The sequence below is a fragment of the Leptodactylus fuscus genome, chromosome 3, assembly GCF_031893055.1.
Source record: "Leptodactylus fuscus isolate aLepFus1 chromosome 3, aLepFus1.hap2, whole genome shotgun sequence".
Classification (NCBI taxonomy): domain Eukaryota; kingdom Metazoa; phylum Chordata; class Amphibia; order Anura; family Leptodactylidae; genus Leptodactylus; species Leptodactylus fuscus.
The window spans coordinates 8989597-9005747 of record NC_134267.1 but is presented as its reverse complement, the minus strand read 5'-3'; the positions used below and the strand labels follow the sequence as shown (position 1 = coordinate 9005747).

The 16151-nt window shown below is 44.1% G+C and overlaps 1 protein-coding gene across 1 annotated transcript in view; it reads right to left on the bottom strand.

The window, feature by feature from the left end:
* PRKCE (protein kinase C epsilon) overlaps nt 1–16151 on the bottom strand; it is a 273352-nt gene that overhangs the window by 10159 nt on the left and 247042 nt on the right. The window contains exons 12-14 of the mRNA XM_075267024.1: nt 12938–13076; nt 11845–12033; nt 2265–2411 (exon numbers count right to left, since the gene is read on the bottom strand). Coding sequence (XP_075123125.1) covers nt 2265–2411; nt 11845–12033; nt 12938–13076 — 475 coding nt within the window. The remainder of the gene's footprint in view (nt 1–2264; nt 2412–11844; nt 12034–12937; nt 13077–16151) is intronic.

The window sequence follows — 16151 nt, the reverse complement described above, 5'->3', positions numbered from 1 at the left end:
AGGCATGCCATGTGCATCGGCTCCGAGTTACAATGTTCCATCTGAATTGCTTATTTGTAACAACGTGATATATTTTTATAAGCAGTGTTATAAAGAATAATCGCCCTTAATTATATTATAGAATTAAAGGCTTAAAGGGGTATGAAACCTGGCACCCCCACAGATCAGCAGCCGATACACAGAGAATGGAGACGAAAGTAGACAGCGCCGTTCTGAGTGTAGTGGTCAGATAAGATAGTGCAGATCGGCTCCTATTCATTTGTAAGGGAGCTAAGCGGCAGTGACCTAGTTCCACCACTACACAGAGAACAGCGCTGTCTGCTTCCTGCTCCATTCTCTGTGTGTCAGCTGCTGAGAATGGCTCTGGTGTACACGGAGGCAGATGTGGCCACAATTGTCGCTAAAGATGTGGCACTTGGTTCTGCGAACTGCTTGACATTTTAAGAAAGTGGGCGTAGCACGCCAGGACCTAAGGGGGGCGGAACAAGGATGTCTCAGCCCAAAAAATTTATTACAACTCATGGCTTTTGCAGTCATAGAAGCAGAGCTGCGGCTCCCCAACTACTGCAGCAGATTCCGGTTCCTGGAGGCTGATCTGTACAGAATCTGGGTTTTGGACCCCCAAATGCCCATTGATTTTAATAGGCGCCATACAATGCTTTATTTCACCTGTAGAGGCACTACAGCAATATAGAACACTTACTACAAGGTTACTCTAGGCAAAAACTTATGGCCGGGGTTGCTCCATGTTTCCAGTTTATCATCAGGGGGATGATTCCCCCCCTTAAGTGCACCATTATACTGGAGTTTTGTAATTGGACATACCATTGGTTCAGGATATCAGAGAGGGGCTGCACTTATGGGCTTTCCTTGAAGACGCCTTAGACTGGTTTCACACGGCCGAATTCAGGGGCATAGCTAAGGGTGCAGTAGTAGCAGTCGCTACTGGGCCCTGGACCCTCTGGGACCCCCACATGTCTTTCTACCAGATATTAGTTTACATATCATTGCATATAATGCGCTGGAGCCCAGGAGCTTCAGGGTAAGCCCAAATTGGCCCAAACACGGTTTACCAGATCTAAAATGATAGGACGAGTTCAGATCCGTAAATCCGGCCAATCAATATATGGCCCAGAACTGGACCATGAGAAATCGGCCTTCCGAGGGGTCTATATCCAGTCCTTAGATGTAGCACTCAGCCTCATACCTCACTTCATAACTAAACACCTGGTACAGTCCAATGAGATCAAAAATCTGTCAAACGCAAAATGCAATTAAAAGAAACATTAATCATATCCAAGGCATTGTGCCAAAACAATCCCTGGCAGTGCCCAGCCGAAACTGGCATGCTTCGGGCTGTTCTCATTTGTGAACAACAGTGGAGAAGAGTATAAAATATCAGGAGGATTAAGGGTACAATAACAGGAATATTACATCATGTGCGGAGCTCTACAGATTATATCATCACAACAAGGAGAATAGTAAATTAACGGCCACTCGCGCAGTTGAAACACGTCGCTTACGGCAACAAAACAAGAGGATGCCATGGAGAAGCTTGCCATGTTGTATCAGTAAGTCACCGGAGGACACCAGTGGGTATGACCAATATTTGGGAACATGGCAGTCCTATTCTACTGTCAAAATCAGGGAAACAGGACATGGGTGGACGTCATTATAAGCCAATGGGGGTCCGTTGGATGCCATTTGGATCCAACATACAATAAGTCAATCTCCAAACCGTTGCTATAACCAATAGTGTAAACATAGGCTTGAGTCGGCTATACACGTTAGATGAAGATTGGCTGAACTCACCGATTTTTGGAGCTGGTGAGTCCTGACTCCTTGGTACCCAATGGCAGATACTGAGTTGCAACATGTACCATGCTTTATTCTTAAGAGAGATCCATATACATTTCCCTTTTGTTGGTCTTACAGCCATGTTAATGAGCTTTTTTTTAGGATTGGAGCTGTCACCCTGAGCATTTTGTTTATCCAAATCCATTCCAATGATATAAGCCCATATAGTGTTGATGTATATTAGGGCCTATTAGTCAAGTGGGTGGTAACATTGCATGAAATACAGCACTCAGAGACACCGCCCCCAAAGTAACCACAGTGGTACCGCCCATTGGGATTTGCATATAGAATTCCATACATATCAATGTATCAATAAAGGGAGGGATCCGGCACAAGAGCGCTACACAGCGGTTCCAGCCTCCCAGTAATTCATAGCGCCCATCACAGACCGCTTTGCGTCTACTCACAATTCGTGGTTTAAATGGCGGTTTGATTTTCCTCTGTTCTAGAAGTACCCAGTCGATTTCCTTGAAGAACGGATGCTGCTTAATGGCTTCTTCTAGCCCCTGGGACGGCACACATCCAAGCCTCTTGTTTGGATTCTTTGTCATAAACTATGGAGAGAAAATATTTCCATCATTAGTCCCTGTATATTGGATTTTAATGGTAAACCCTGGAACACCAGTAAGAAAACCAAACTATGAAACTCTATAAAAGCGGGTGAGTGGCAAATGTACAGTCTAGGCTGTGTATAGTCACACACAGATCCCTATAGTATCCCTATACTACACATACCAAAGCCCATGGATGAGATGTATGATACTTAAAGAGAGTCTGTCTCCAGAGCCCGGCATGTCAACCCAGCACTGCAGACAGAGAGGTTAGGGTCACGTGAATCAATCGTTTTTTTTTCCCTTGTGAATCGCATCCTTGGTTGCCAAGATATTGCTTTTTGTATCAACATACAAATGAGCTCTTTGGAGCAATGATGGCGTTGTCAGTGCTCCAAAGACATAATTGGTGATGTCCACATTGCTCCAAAGAGCTCATTTGCATAGTGATGTCTCAACCATGGAGACAGCGATTTACAAGGGGAGAACACCATTTGATTCAGTGACAGTAACCTATCTATCTGCAGGGCTGGGGTGATATGCTGGTTCTGGTGACAGTAACCTATCTATCTGCAGGGCTGGGGTGATATGCTGGGTCTGGTGACAGTAACCTATCTATCTGCAGGACTGGGGTAATATGCTGGTTCTGGTGACAGTAACCTATCTATCTGCAGGGCTGGGGTGATATGCTGGTTCTGGTGACAGTAACCTATCTATCTGCAGGGCTGGGGTGATATGCTGGGTCTGGTGACAGTAACCTATCTATCTGCAGGGCTGGGGGGATATACTGGTTCTGGTGACACTAACCTATCTATCTGCAGGACTGGGGTGATATGCTGGTTCCGGTTACAGTAACCTATCTATCTGCAGGACTGGGGTGATATGCTGGTACTGGTGACAGTAACCTATCTATCTGCAGGACTGGGGTGATATGCTGGGTCTGGTGACAGTAACCTATCTATCTGCAGGGCTGGGGGGATATACTGGTTCTGGTGACACTAACCTATCTATCTGCAGGACTGGGGTGATATGCTGGTTCCGGTTACAGTAACCTATCTATCTGCAGGGCTGGGGTGATATGCTGGTTCTGGTGACAGTAACCTATCTATCTGCAGGGCTGGGGTGATATGCTGGTTCTGGTGACAGTAACCTATCTATCTGCAGGGCTGGGGTGATATGCTGGTTCTGGTGACAGTAACCTATCTATCTGCAGGGCTGGGGTGATATACTGGTTCTGGTGACAGTAACCTATCTATCTGCAGGACTGGGGTGATATGCTGGGTCTGGTGACAGTAACCTATCTATCTGCAGGGCTGGGGTGATATGCTGGTTCTGATGACAGTAACCTATCTATCTGCAGGGCTGGGGTGATATGCTGGTTCTGGTGACAATAACCTATCTATCTGCAGGGCTGGGGTGATATGCTGGTTCTGGTGACAGTAACCTATCTATCTGCAGGGCTGGGGTGATATGCTGGTTCTGGTGACAGTAACCTATCTATCTGCAGGGCTGGGGTGATATGCTGGTGCTGGTGACAGTAACCTATCTATCTGCAGGGCTGGGGTGATATGCTGGGTCTGGTGACAATAACCTATCTATCTGCAGGGCTGGGGTGATATGCTGGTTCTGGTGACAGTAACCTATCTATCTGCAGGGCTGGGGTGATATGCTGGTTCTGGTGACAATAACCTATCTATCTGCAGGGCTGGGGTGATATGCTGGTTCTGGTGACAGTAACCTATCTATCTGCAGGGCTGGGGTGATATGCTGGGTCTGGTGACAATAACCTATCTATCTGCAGGGCTGGGGTGATATGCTGGTTCTGATGACCTTAACCTATCTACAGTGAAGGAAATAATTATTTGATCCGTTGCTGATTTTGTAAGTTTGCCCTCTAACAAAGACATGAACAGTGTATAATTTTAAGGGTAGGTTAATTTTAACAGTGAGAGCTAAAATATCAAAAAGAAAATCCAGAAAATCACATTGCATTGTATAAATTTTATAAATTTGCCGTAAATTATTGTAGAATTTTGTTTTTTTTAAATTTAAAATTTTTTCATTCTCTTTGTTACCTGACGCTATTTCTGAAAGCTTTCTTACGTTGAAGAATTTTGCCCAATACATTTGCACAGTACTGTATATAACATATGAAACACTACATTTTTTAAAAAAAATCGAAAACAAGGATCAAAATCTGCACATTACAAAAAAAAGGCAAAGCTTGGCAATGGCTCCGTACTGATGTAACGTCAAGATTCTGCTTCCCTCAGCAGGAAAGCTCTACGTCTCCATAAGCGATGACAACTACAGTAAAGCAGGGCTGCCATTCCTTGCTGACAAACATGATAATATAATTTAGTAGCAGAGTCTGCGAGACAAGAAGAACCAACAAGCCGACATCATATTACACAATAATATAAAAAGTAACCAATTTATTGTAGCGCGCCAGTTATCGATAAGACACCATTATGCTGCATACAGACACTGAACCAGCAGGGGACGCAACAAGATGTGAACTCAGGACTACAAAAAAATCAGATGAACTCTAAGCCATGGATGATGAGACAAGGAGCCAAAATCAGCGGAGAACCTAAAGTGTTTGCAAAGTTACTATGTCTAGAGATTGGCGAACCGTCTCGTTCCAAGACACGGCACACGATTATACGGACAGCGACAACGAACAGTCTAGCACCAGGGACAGGTGAGTATGATTTTTTTGTGTTACACCTCCGCAGGCATCTGTTCCATTCCTGGACAACCCCTTTAAGAAATTCTAGAGTCAATAGATTCTCTAAGTCTTTCCCCCCTATTTTCCTCCATCACAGCAGATACAATGCAGACAGGATTCTAGTGATATAACGGTGGACGCACGCGCGACTTGGCAACGAGCAAATGCAATTTTTACATTGTACAAAATTCCGCCTTAAATGACTTGTTTCTGGCTAAAGAAAGTCAAACCAGTGTCTGCTCGCACAATGTAAGGAAATCAAGGGTTCCAAGTCTAATCCCTTGTTAGCATTCTCCAGTAAACTGCACAGACGCCTTGGAGCTTCCGCTGCCTTTCCTGTAGAACACAACAACATAACTGGCCTATGTGACTTGGAGCACAGCGCGAGCGGCTCCTCTGCTATTAATAATTGGGAGACAACAGATTTCTAGGCATTGCAGATGATAAATTGTACGAGCTAAAGGATCTTCTCGTAGAAGGTGACGGATAATTCTACGAAATATATCGGGGAATTTTTGATGTGTCTATTTCAGCAAAGACGTTTAGAACTCTGGGCTGTTCCTCTGTTATTCCTCCGAGAAATACAGAAAACAAATTGTTGCCTACTATGTCAAAGGGGTGTGTCCCTACACAGTCAGCACTGATTGGACAGAGTCAGGGACACCCTCTAACTGGTAACACCCATTTGTCAATTTATTTGTATTTCTAGAAGGTTCAACAAAGGAATGGGAGAGTCCAAAGAGAAGGTGCTCCAGAATTGTTATATTATGGCAAATATACAATCATTTACAGACAAGGCGGGGGGAGACATAAAAGGTCCTCGCTCAGATATTTCTGGGGCATCTTTAATTGCCAACTTTCTACAGATGGCTGTGGGGTAGATTTAGGGCCCGTTCACACGGGCACAGAGGGGGCAGATTATGGATCCACGTCATAATCCGCCCCCTCACAATGGTGGTCTATGGAGACCGCCAGGCTACTTTTTTCCGTGAACGGCATGTTGCCTTTGCTCGTTGAGCCGCGGGGTCGCAGCAGCAACCTCCGGAGTCGGACCATACATTTGAACCTACTCTGGAGGGGGAAGCTGTGACTGTCAGAAGCCACGACAGTCGGAGGGGGAAGCCGCGTCACTCTCAGTGCCAAAATCCGCCTTTACGCTCCCCGTGTGAACTTACCTTTATTCTACCTTCTATCCTAGTTTTTCTCCATACAAGGCATACAAAATTGCAATTTTTTTATGCAAAACATGGTCTTGAAAAATTTTTTTTAATTTTTTTCTTTACCTCTCGGGCACCTTTGACATGACAAGGACATGCAGAGTGTTAGGCCGTCAGCTTCTCCAAATTTATCATCATTTACACCAGAAATACGTCATACATGATAGGGGATAGGTACGGCAGCTACAAAGTGGCGTCCATTTTTCCCCAGCCCACCAGAGGGTGCGCTCATTTATGCAGCTATGGGGCTATGAAGAGTGCCGTGAGTAACACCCGTCTTCATAAATCTGCCATTGCAAGGGAAAAGTGGTGCAGATAGAGGCGTAACTTGAATGTCCTGGGCCCAAAACCAAAATATTTAATGGGGTCCCCATATTATCATGTGCTATTTATAATAATGGTGCCTTATGTTATAGAGAGGCCTTTGCCCACTGATGTTTACTCTGCCCCTGGGTGCAGTTGCCCATAGCAACCAATCAGGTCTCTCATTCGAAACGTCACATTTATTACAACGGATGACGGTTTTCTGACCTGGAAATCTAGGCCGTATCCTACCTGGCGTAAATTTCCATTCCTCTTTGTAAATCAGCTGTGTCCAGCACCTCAGACTAGTGTATGATACGTCAGTCTAAGGGTTTGTTCACACGGGGCAAGAGGGGGAGGATTCTGACGCCGAATCCAGCTCAGAATCCGCTCCCTCACAATGGAGGTCTATGCAGACCGTTAGCTTCCATTTTTTCCGTGAGCGGTATGTTCCGGCTCACGGAAAAAAGAAGCGAGCTGCCCTTTCTTCAGGCGGATTCCGCAATTCAGTCAGCTCCGGCGTCCACCTCGCGACAGCATCCTCCGGACTAGACCCATTCATTTGGGCCTACTCCGGAGCGGGAAGCTGCGACTGTCGGAAACCACGACAGGCGCATTTTGGTCCTATTCTGACATGGCTTCCTGCATCATAATCAGGACCAAAATACGCGGTCCCGTGCCCTGCATGAACGGGGCCTAAGGGTCCATTCACACTGACTTTTTTTAGCGAGAAAAAAAATCCGCTTCAGGAATTAGGAAATTTTTTTTGAAGCGGTTTTTGGAGCATTTTTTGAGGCTTTTTTAGTTTTTTTCCTCCAGCACAGTGTACGGACCTTGAAAAAAACCACGCGGTTTTTGCCAAAAAACGTAACGTGGATTTTCCGCCTCCCATTGACTGCATTGCTTTTTGCAGGCGGTAGGAAGCTTTTTTTTTTCCGCTAGTGGAAAAATTCCGTGAGTGGCAAAATAAAGGGAGCCGAACCCATAGAACTCTATGGGAAGGTGATTTTTCCACGTGGATTGTGAGGCGGATTCAGCGCCAAAATCAGCGCTCAAAAACTCTGTGTGAATGGACCCTTAGGGTGTGTTCACACAACAGAAAAGGAAGACAAATCCCTCTTCCTTTTCCGCCGCCATGTTCGGCCTCTGTATAGATGAATGGGCCTATTCAGTAGGGAATCTTATTGTCTCAGTGCTCTGCTTCCATTGATAACATTGGAGGCAGATTCAGGGGTGGAATCCGTCCCCAAATCAGTGGCAAATTCCTAAATAAACCTGCCCCATGTATGTGTATGGTTACCGTATACTACGTATAGTAATAATTGATACCATGGATTATAATAGTACGTTGATAGGCTCAGATGTGACCCGGTTATTGAGAATTAGGCGCTTAAAATACAAACTGACCTTATATTTCTCCATTACAGACAGCAGAGATTTCACAAGCCTGAAGATTACACCGCGCTCTGGCTTACCTCCAAACCCCAGGAGTCCAAAATATTCAATGGCTTTAAATCCAGAAATAATCCTCCTGTTTACAAGCTCGATGTATCATTACTGAGTTACTCCCTCCACGCCTTTCTTTTCAGCGGGTCAGATTTACTACCATGGCAAAGGGTTCATTTTATGTAAGGAGGGTGTGAAAATCCAAGATATTCCAAAATGGATCTGGGTCAGCTCCGTAGGGTTATAGGTTGGACTTGATGGACAGTTGTCTTGGTCCTCATCTACTATGTCACTATGTAAAAATTTAGACAATGCTGCTTTGCTTTGGAGGTATCAATGGTTGGTCATTATAAAATGATCAATGGGACTGATTTAGGCCGAGGCCCCACGTTACGACCACACAACGTTTTATATTACTTGCAAAGTAGATGGGATTCTGGCTAATCCCATCCACACATTGCAGAAAAAGATCCAGAGTGGGAACGCGGCGATTTCTATTCTAGAATGTTTGCATTTTTTTTCTGCCACGGTTTTTGGCAGTGACTCGTTATGGGAGACCTTTGTCTTAAAGAGGTCCTATCATTAAAAGTCATTTTTTTTGTCCCTAACACGTAGGAATAGCCTTCAGAAAGGCTATTCTTCTCCTACCTTTAGATGTCTTCTCCGGGCTGCCGTTGTGTATATAATCCGGTGTTCGTCAGTATGCAATTGAGTTCTCTGGCAGCACTGGGGGCAGGTCCCAGCACTCAAACAGCACTGGGGGCGTCCCCAATGGTGCAAAAGAACTCTCCAGCGCTGCCTCAATCTTCCTCAGAAACGGGGTCTTCACGCTTCAAACTTCTAGGCCTCGGGCCTAGGGCAAAGCCGACTGCGCATGCTTGCCGGCCACAAGTAAATGGCCACTTGCACAGTATTTCCTGTGGCCGGTAGTCATGCGCAGTCGGCTTTGCCCTAGGCCTGAGGCCTAGAAGTTTGAAGCCACCGCTGGAAGGAGACATGAAGAAAACGTGTTCCTGAAGAAGATGGAGGCGGCACTGGAGAGTTCTCTCGCAGCATTGGGGACGCCCCCAGTGCTGTTTGAGCGCTGGGGACCGCCTCTAGTGCTGTGAGAGAACTTATTTGCATACTGACAAAAAACAGATTATACACCGAACGGCGGCACGGAGAGGGCATCTAAAGGTAGGAGACGAATAGCCTTTCTTAAGGCTAGTCCTATGTGTTAGGGACAAAAAAATTGACTTTTAATGATAGGATCCCTTTAAAGAGACAGTGAATTAGCCTTAGTGAGTCTGTATTTAGTTACATACACTGACATACACTGGAAGGATAATATCGGACGGATCTATTCAATATGGAATCATTTTAATATAGATGAATAAAAGTTTGGTGATCAGTGGGAATTTCTGACTTGGTTGGCAAATTGAATAAAATAGATACCGGAATACCACTTTAACTTTTATATCTTACAGATTCGCATGATAATACAAAGCAGAACAAACATCTTTTTATTGCAGATGAAATTACTCCAGTGAAAGTTGGATGAAATATTTCCAGGAACAGAAATGACTTTGCTAAATATGTTATTCCTGTCCCTAAATAAGCCAAATGATGTAAAAAATATGGACAGAATTTTTGGGGCCTCTTCTCAGTCTCATTTAGTCTCATTATTTGATGTGGGATAAAATAATCGGATGCAGATTTTGACCCTTGAACTGGTTTTCAATAAAACAGCCAAAATACAGAATTTACAAAGTGGCGGAAAATTAAATTAAAGCCAGTGTCCGGTGTGAGAATCACTTTCCATATGATGTCAATTAGTCCTGAGATCTTTCGCTCAGTTGGATCACATGACCAACTTTTAGATGCTACCGCACTAGTTATGATGTCCGGTGAGACTACACATTACCGCCTCCCCGCAGTATCAACATGGGGTAAGGCCTTGTTCCGTTCACATCTGCATTGGTATCCGCATGAGGACCCCCCCCCCCCCCCCGAACACCGAACGCAACTGCAAGCAATGTGCCAGTGAAAGCACATGGACCCCATAGACTATAATGGGGTCCATGTGCTTTTTATTTTTAAAATTTTGCACAAAAAATATTGTTAATGGTCACTATGAAAAAAACTTTGCATAAAGCAATGGCACAAGCAAATCTAAGAAACTTTGTAATATATTTTATCAGAGAAAAATGCCTCTTTCTCCACTTATCAGATTCTTTCCCTGCAAACCTACCCCCCTTCCAAAGCTAAGTTCACACGGGGGGCGGACTTTGGCACCGAGAGTGACACGGAGTCGGCTCAAATGAATGGGTTGACCCCGGAGGTTGCTGCCGCCAGGCAACTGCCACGGCTCACTGAGCCACGGAATTGGCCTGAAGAAGGGGCAGCATGCTGCTCACGGAAAAAAGTAGCCTGGCGCTCTCCATAGACCACCATTGTGAGGGGACGGACTATGACATGGATTACGCGCCATAATCCGCCCCCTCTGTGTCTGTGTGAATGGACCCTAAATGATCAATTACTCTCAAATCTAGGCACGAAGAAATCCACATTGCGGAATCAAGATGAACTGAAGGTTACAGAATTGCCATATTGCAGCTTACAATTGAAGTCTATGAATGGGGTGAGGGCCAGAGCTCATGTTAATCCTCATATACACACACTGCTACTGATTTATGAACATGTATTTAAAAGTTACCTAATAGTTCTTTACATGTCCACTTTTTCTAGATAGATTCTTGAGACAATACAATTAACAATAACCTTTTTTAGGGTCAGCGTACAAATCAGGCCAATTGAACTCTTTGGAGAGAGGTGGGCGAGCAGGATGACAAGCTGCTGAGGCAGGAAGAGGTCTGGAAGACACTGAGACAGGGCTGCAGTATCTAGTGAGAGTTTTATCTCAAGACAAAATTGGATAATATTTCACCAGATAATCCAGCTATGCGGTGAGATAAAACCCTTACTCGATGCTGTAGCCACTTGTCCACCTCCTTCCCCTCCACTCTCGATAGGCTTTACAGGGCTGGGGCTTTACACTGTGTACAGATTTGATCAGATTCAGAGATAGCGATCAATGCAGGGGCTGGAGGGAGTGAAATAAACAAAGAATAATTTTTCTACAGTAGTGCAAAGGTTAATGCCATTCCCAGGTACTGGTCCCATCCGCCATATAAGAAGACACCAGTAATATAAATCACGCAGGTTCCAGATTTTGCAATCGGCCTCAGGAGTTTTAGCTACTCGTCTGCTGCTGCTCCTTCACAGAGGGGTGCATGAAGTTGACACGCTTGCTTTCTTGGCATATTTGGGTACACAACACATTTCTAGGAACTGTAATCCGCTCAGTAACATATTCAGTCCAATGAATAAAATCGGCTTTCACCTACATTTCATGGTGACTACTATAGTAGGAGCTTAGTCAATCTATCCACCAAGTTTGAGCCCTGCAGCCTGGCAGGGGCACAGCAAGCTGTAAAGCGTCAGGCAGATAACACAGGGTTTACGTAGCAGAATTTTCCTGTTTAATACAATTCTCCAGCGCTCCGGTTCATACTTCATACAAGCGCACAGAACACAAACATTATGTTCCTTTCCCACAAGAAGTGTAATTTATCCCAGGCTCCATTATCCAACCAGTGCCACTATGAACTGCACGTGAACTCCCAGAGGGTGGCTGCTCTCTATTAGTCAATTTCAGTTTTTGGGAAAAAAATAAAAAATGTAACGCGAGACTTACTGCTTTCAAGATGCTGACGGCTTCCTTACTCAGCCACACGGGGTACAGGACATCATCGTGAAGGATGGATTCAAAGAGGTCATCTTCATTGTCGGCCTCGAATGGTGGTTGACCTGCCATCATCTCGTACATCAAGACTCCCAGTGCCCACCAATCCACCGAGGGCCCATACTCCAACTCTTGTAATATCTGGAACAAACACATTTGTATCATTGACATTAATATGAAGTCTCAGGTGACATCATTAAAAATCTCGACATCGGGAGGACTTCAGAAGATGGAGTGATGCCATTAAAGACGTGTAATGGTGACCTCATGGTGAAAACATACCGTACTGATGGTTCTAGACGAAGCGCTGGCCTTCAAATGGCATTTATATACCATAAATTCTTAAAGATCTGTTATAATAGGATTTAGTAATGGACTAAGAAAGACTAAATATTGGCCAAATGCCTGAGCTATTCCTCAAGACCTTCAGAAATACTAGGTTTGGTAGAGCATATATGTGTTATCAATGAGAAGAGTAAAGTCACCCGATGCCAGACACCTCTGGGGAAGGCTTAACCCCCCCTGAGAGCAAAGGATAAGACATATAGAAATTAAACATGTCCAATCTTACGTCCCCCAACACCATAAATCAGCCCCAAAAACATGATAGTTGCGATTTTGCGATACTCTGCCAAGAGATACCTATCCCATATGTGTCTATCTATGGTCACCCAGTTGTTGTGATGTCCGTTGCAGCCAGCCAAGGGTTTTGCTAGCATGTTGCAATATTTTATATTGAATTTGCTTTGCAAGAATTGGAGTCTGTCACCAGAACTCATCGTATCAACCCAACAGAGCTTATCGATAGGTTAAGGTCACCTCAATCAAATGTTCTTTTTCCATTGTGAATCACTGCCTCCATTGCTGAAATTTCGTGTTTTTTTATCATTTGATTTAGGCGACCCTAGACTATCTATTTCGGAGCTGAATTGATATGCAGGATCTGGTGATAGACTCCCTTTAACCAAATTTGAGTAACGGTAAGGATGGATAAAGCCACAAGATTGTATGTCCTTCTCTAGAATGTCACGCGGCCAGGACCTACCTCAGGAGCGATGTAGTCTGGTGTACCACAGAAAGTTGTCGTAGTCACGCCATTCAGGATGCCTTCTTTACACATCCCAAAGTCTGCCAGCTTACAGTGGCCTTCGGCGTCCAAGAGTATATTGTCCAGTTTAAGATCCCTGTGAAAGGAATAAGAACAACGGATTATTCACACCTAATAATATGTAACAATATTTGTATTATGTTAGTATATCACACCATACGGGGATTCAGTGTCACATTTGGTTTATCCATTAGGATCTTCTATATATCATAGACCTGGTCGATCTCCCGACTGTTTTTGAAAATACTTTCCCATAAAAAATATCAATTTTGGAATTTCTTTTTTAAGCCTTCCATTCCTGTTATTCCTCTTGGAAATATATACGAATAACTTGACAATTGTAAATTTCTAAAGAAAAGGTTCTCCCGAATTATTTCAGATGACATGTAGGCAGTCGCATGTTCCTATCGGAGGAGTCTGGTTAGCTGATGTGCGTTAGCAGAATTCCAAGAAAAAATACAAAAAACAAAAAAACATAAAACTTATTATTAGTTTAATGGGGTCTTGACTTTCGGCTGATCGACTGTTTGAGAGGGTCGGGGGCTTCTGTGGGAGCTGCAGTCTGTTCATTGTTTATTCTGGCTTTAGACAGTGTTCATACTTAGTATCCCACACATATAGTAGCTGCTGTTCTTGGGATTCCAGAATTGTCTCTTAAGGAATATTTTGACCCTTAAGAAAGATACAATAAATGCAAATGACAAACAAGTATCGTAACATTTGTTGTTTGATTGCAGTTACTTAAAGGGCCAGTGTACGCACCTTACTGGCACAGTGGCCACGGCATCAGAAAAAGTCAACATCATGTTAACATGAGATCATGTTATAAATGCCATAACCCAAAATATTTTCTCTACAGATAAAAGGATCCTTTAAGATCAGTTACGTCTAGTAAATCCTCTGCAGCTTTCAAGGTCCTTTCTCTTGGCACGTCAGACGCTGCCAAACGGTTTGACCTTTAGTGCCCGTGCAAATGCAGAAATGATGAGACGGAACACATTGGCTTTTCTGTGTGCTCCGGCTTAAAGCCGCGTCCATAACAGAGCCCAGTCTTACAGTATAAGGCGAGGAGCCCACTGAATGGGACACCTGCCGGTATAGTTCATTTCCTTACTAAGAGACTTGTCGTTGTGTCTTATTACACATAAACTCCGGCACAAGACGTTACGACAGCAGACATTTCTCATATCCTGTATTCTATCAGATATGGAAGAAAAAGTCACAATAAAAAGAAGTTATTTTTACGACAACTAGGTCTGTTTCTAGTAAAAGATGAGTAAAAAAGGTGACGATTTCCTCATCCTCCCGGGTGATGTATGTCTTACTTATATATCACGCGCCTCTGCCCGCGACTTCGTCTGCCGGTTGTTGGCGTCGATGATCCGCCTATATTCAGCAAATTGCTGCCGTTAATGGTTTGGCTGCTCCAGCGTTTTGTTCCTCACACTGTTCCTGTGATTGTTCCAGCATCTCAGCAGCTCGCTGGGAAGCCATATAATGAGCGTGTTGTTAGCGTCGATGATCCGCCTGCTCCGGCGTTTTGGGTACTCTCAAGCTGCCCTGCCGCTGAACTCGTTCCTCGCGCTGTACCCGTGATTGTTGGATATAATGCATGTGTTGTTGACGTCGATGATCTCCTTCAGCTCCGCTTGAGGAGAACTCTGTTGACTTCTGGCTGCCTTCTTAGCGCTCGTTGTTTCCAACAAATTAGATGTTCTTTTTCCAGGCATGTTTAAAATTGACAAACTGCCAATTTGGATTAAAGGTCTTTGCCCATGTCAGTTTGTTAGCACTGCCTGGAGCAGATCAGATAATATGCAAATGCATGTACACTGAGGGTTAGCGTGCGTTTACACAGAGAGATAACAGCCCTGGCTGAGATAAGCTGTTGCAGGAGCAGTGTAATATAGTACGTGAACATAAATTCATAACAGTCGTGAAGCCATGTCATTTACAGGGATAACAAGTAGCCTGTGTTTTAATCGAGGTTACAAACTATCTATGTGCCAAATTTCATTCCAATCCATTCAGCCGTTTTTGCATGATTGAGGAACAAACATCCAAACATTTACATTTATAGTAGGATAGGATAGGAGGATAGGATAGGATAGGAAGGATAGGATAGGATAGTAGGATGACATAACCAGGAAGAAATTAAAGGGGCTGTCTGATGGGGCCATGAACATAAAAAAATTTTTTAACTCACCTCTCGCCGATCCTCTGTTTCTAGCAGTGGCAAGTCCAATATTTGGGTTAGAGGTTCCCTGGTTGATGTCCCGTTTATGCCAATCATAGGCCTCAGCGGTGACCTCTTCACACATGACTACAATGACAGCCGTTCGCGAAGAGGTCACCGCTGAGGCCTACGATTAGCTGTGGTGGTCACCTACCACAAAAAGTCAGGGTAGCTGTCAATAGAAGACTGGAGTTGCCGATGCTGGAGATGGAGGATCGGGGAGAGGTGAGTAAGATTTTATGTTCACACCCCTTTCATCAGCCCCATTAAAAATAAAAATGTTGGACAACCCCTTTAAGAGAGGACATGCTGTTTAATTTCCCAATTGACCCCAGCTGATAGGTTATGTCCAAACGGGATGTAAAACTTTCTGCAACATTTAGCAATGGATTTTGTGGCCGATTTCCTGTGGTTGTCACCCTATTGAAGAAAGAAAAGCCGGGGTGAAAATTCTTAGAATTGTCGTGGACTTGGCCAGATTTTGTGCCTGCAAATTGTGCCAAAAATCTCTACTTATAAATCATCCCCTTTAAGGGAAAGCTAGGCATGAACCCCAAATAATAAAACAAAATATCAAAACCTGAAATTTTTAATAAAGATGTAAAAACTTTAGAATTTTGAAAACTTTTTAGCTCCAATGCAAAGCTCCGGCGCTATTTCCCAAACACGAGTGATTATTGGATTTGCTCCTCTTACAGGTTTGGCTTTCCAGCGATAACTTACAGCTGCCGTGTAGGAAATTTCCTCGACCTTGCACATTCCTCTATTACAGAGTCACCTTTTTCTTAGCAAACATCGTTATTTGGTGACAATAGAGATACAAAAATAGCAAAGACTCCAAAACTGACTGGAGTTTGTCCCAGTGCCCCCTACTGGACATTCTGCTACGTTCCTACATACACAGCACAATGTCAT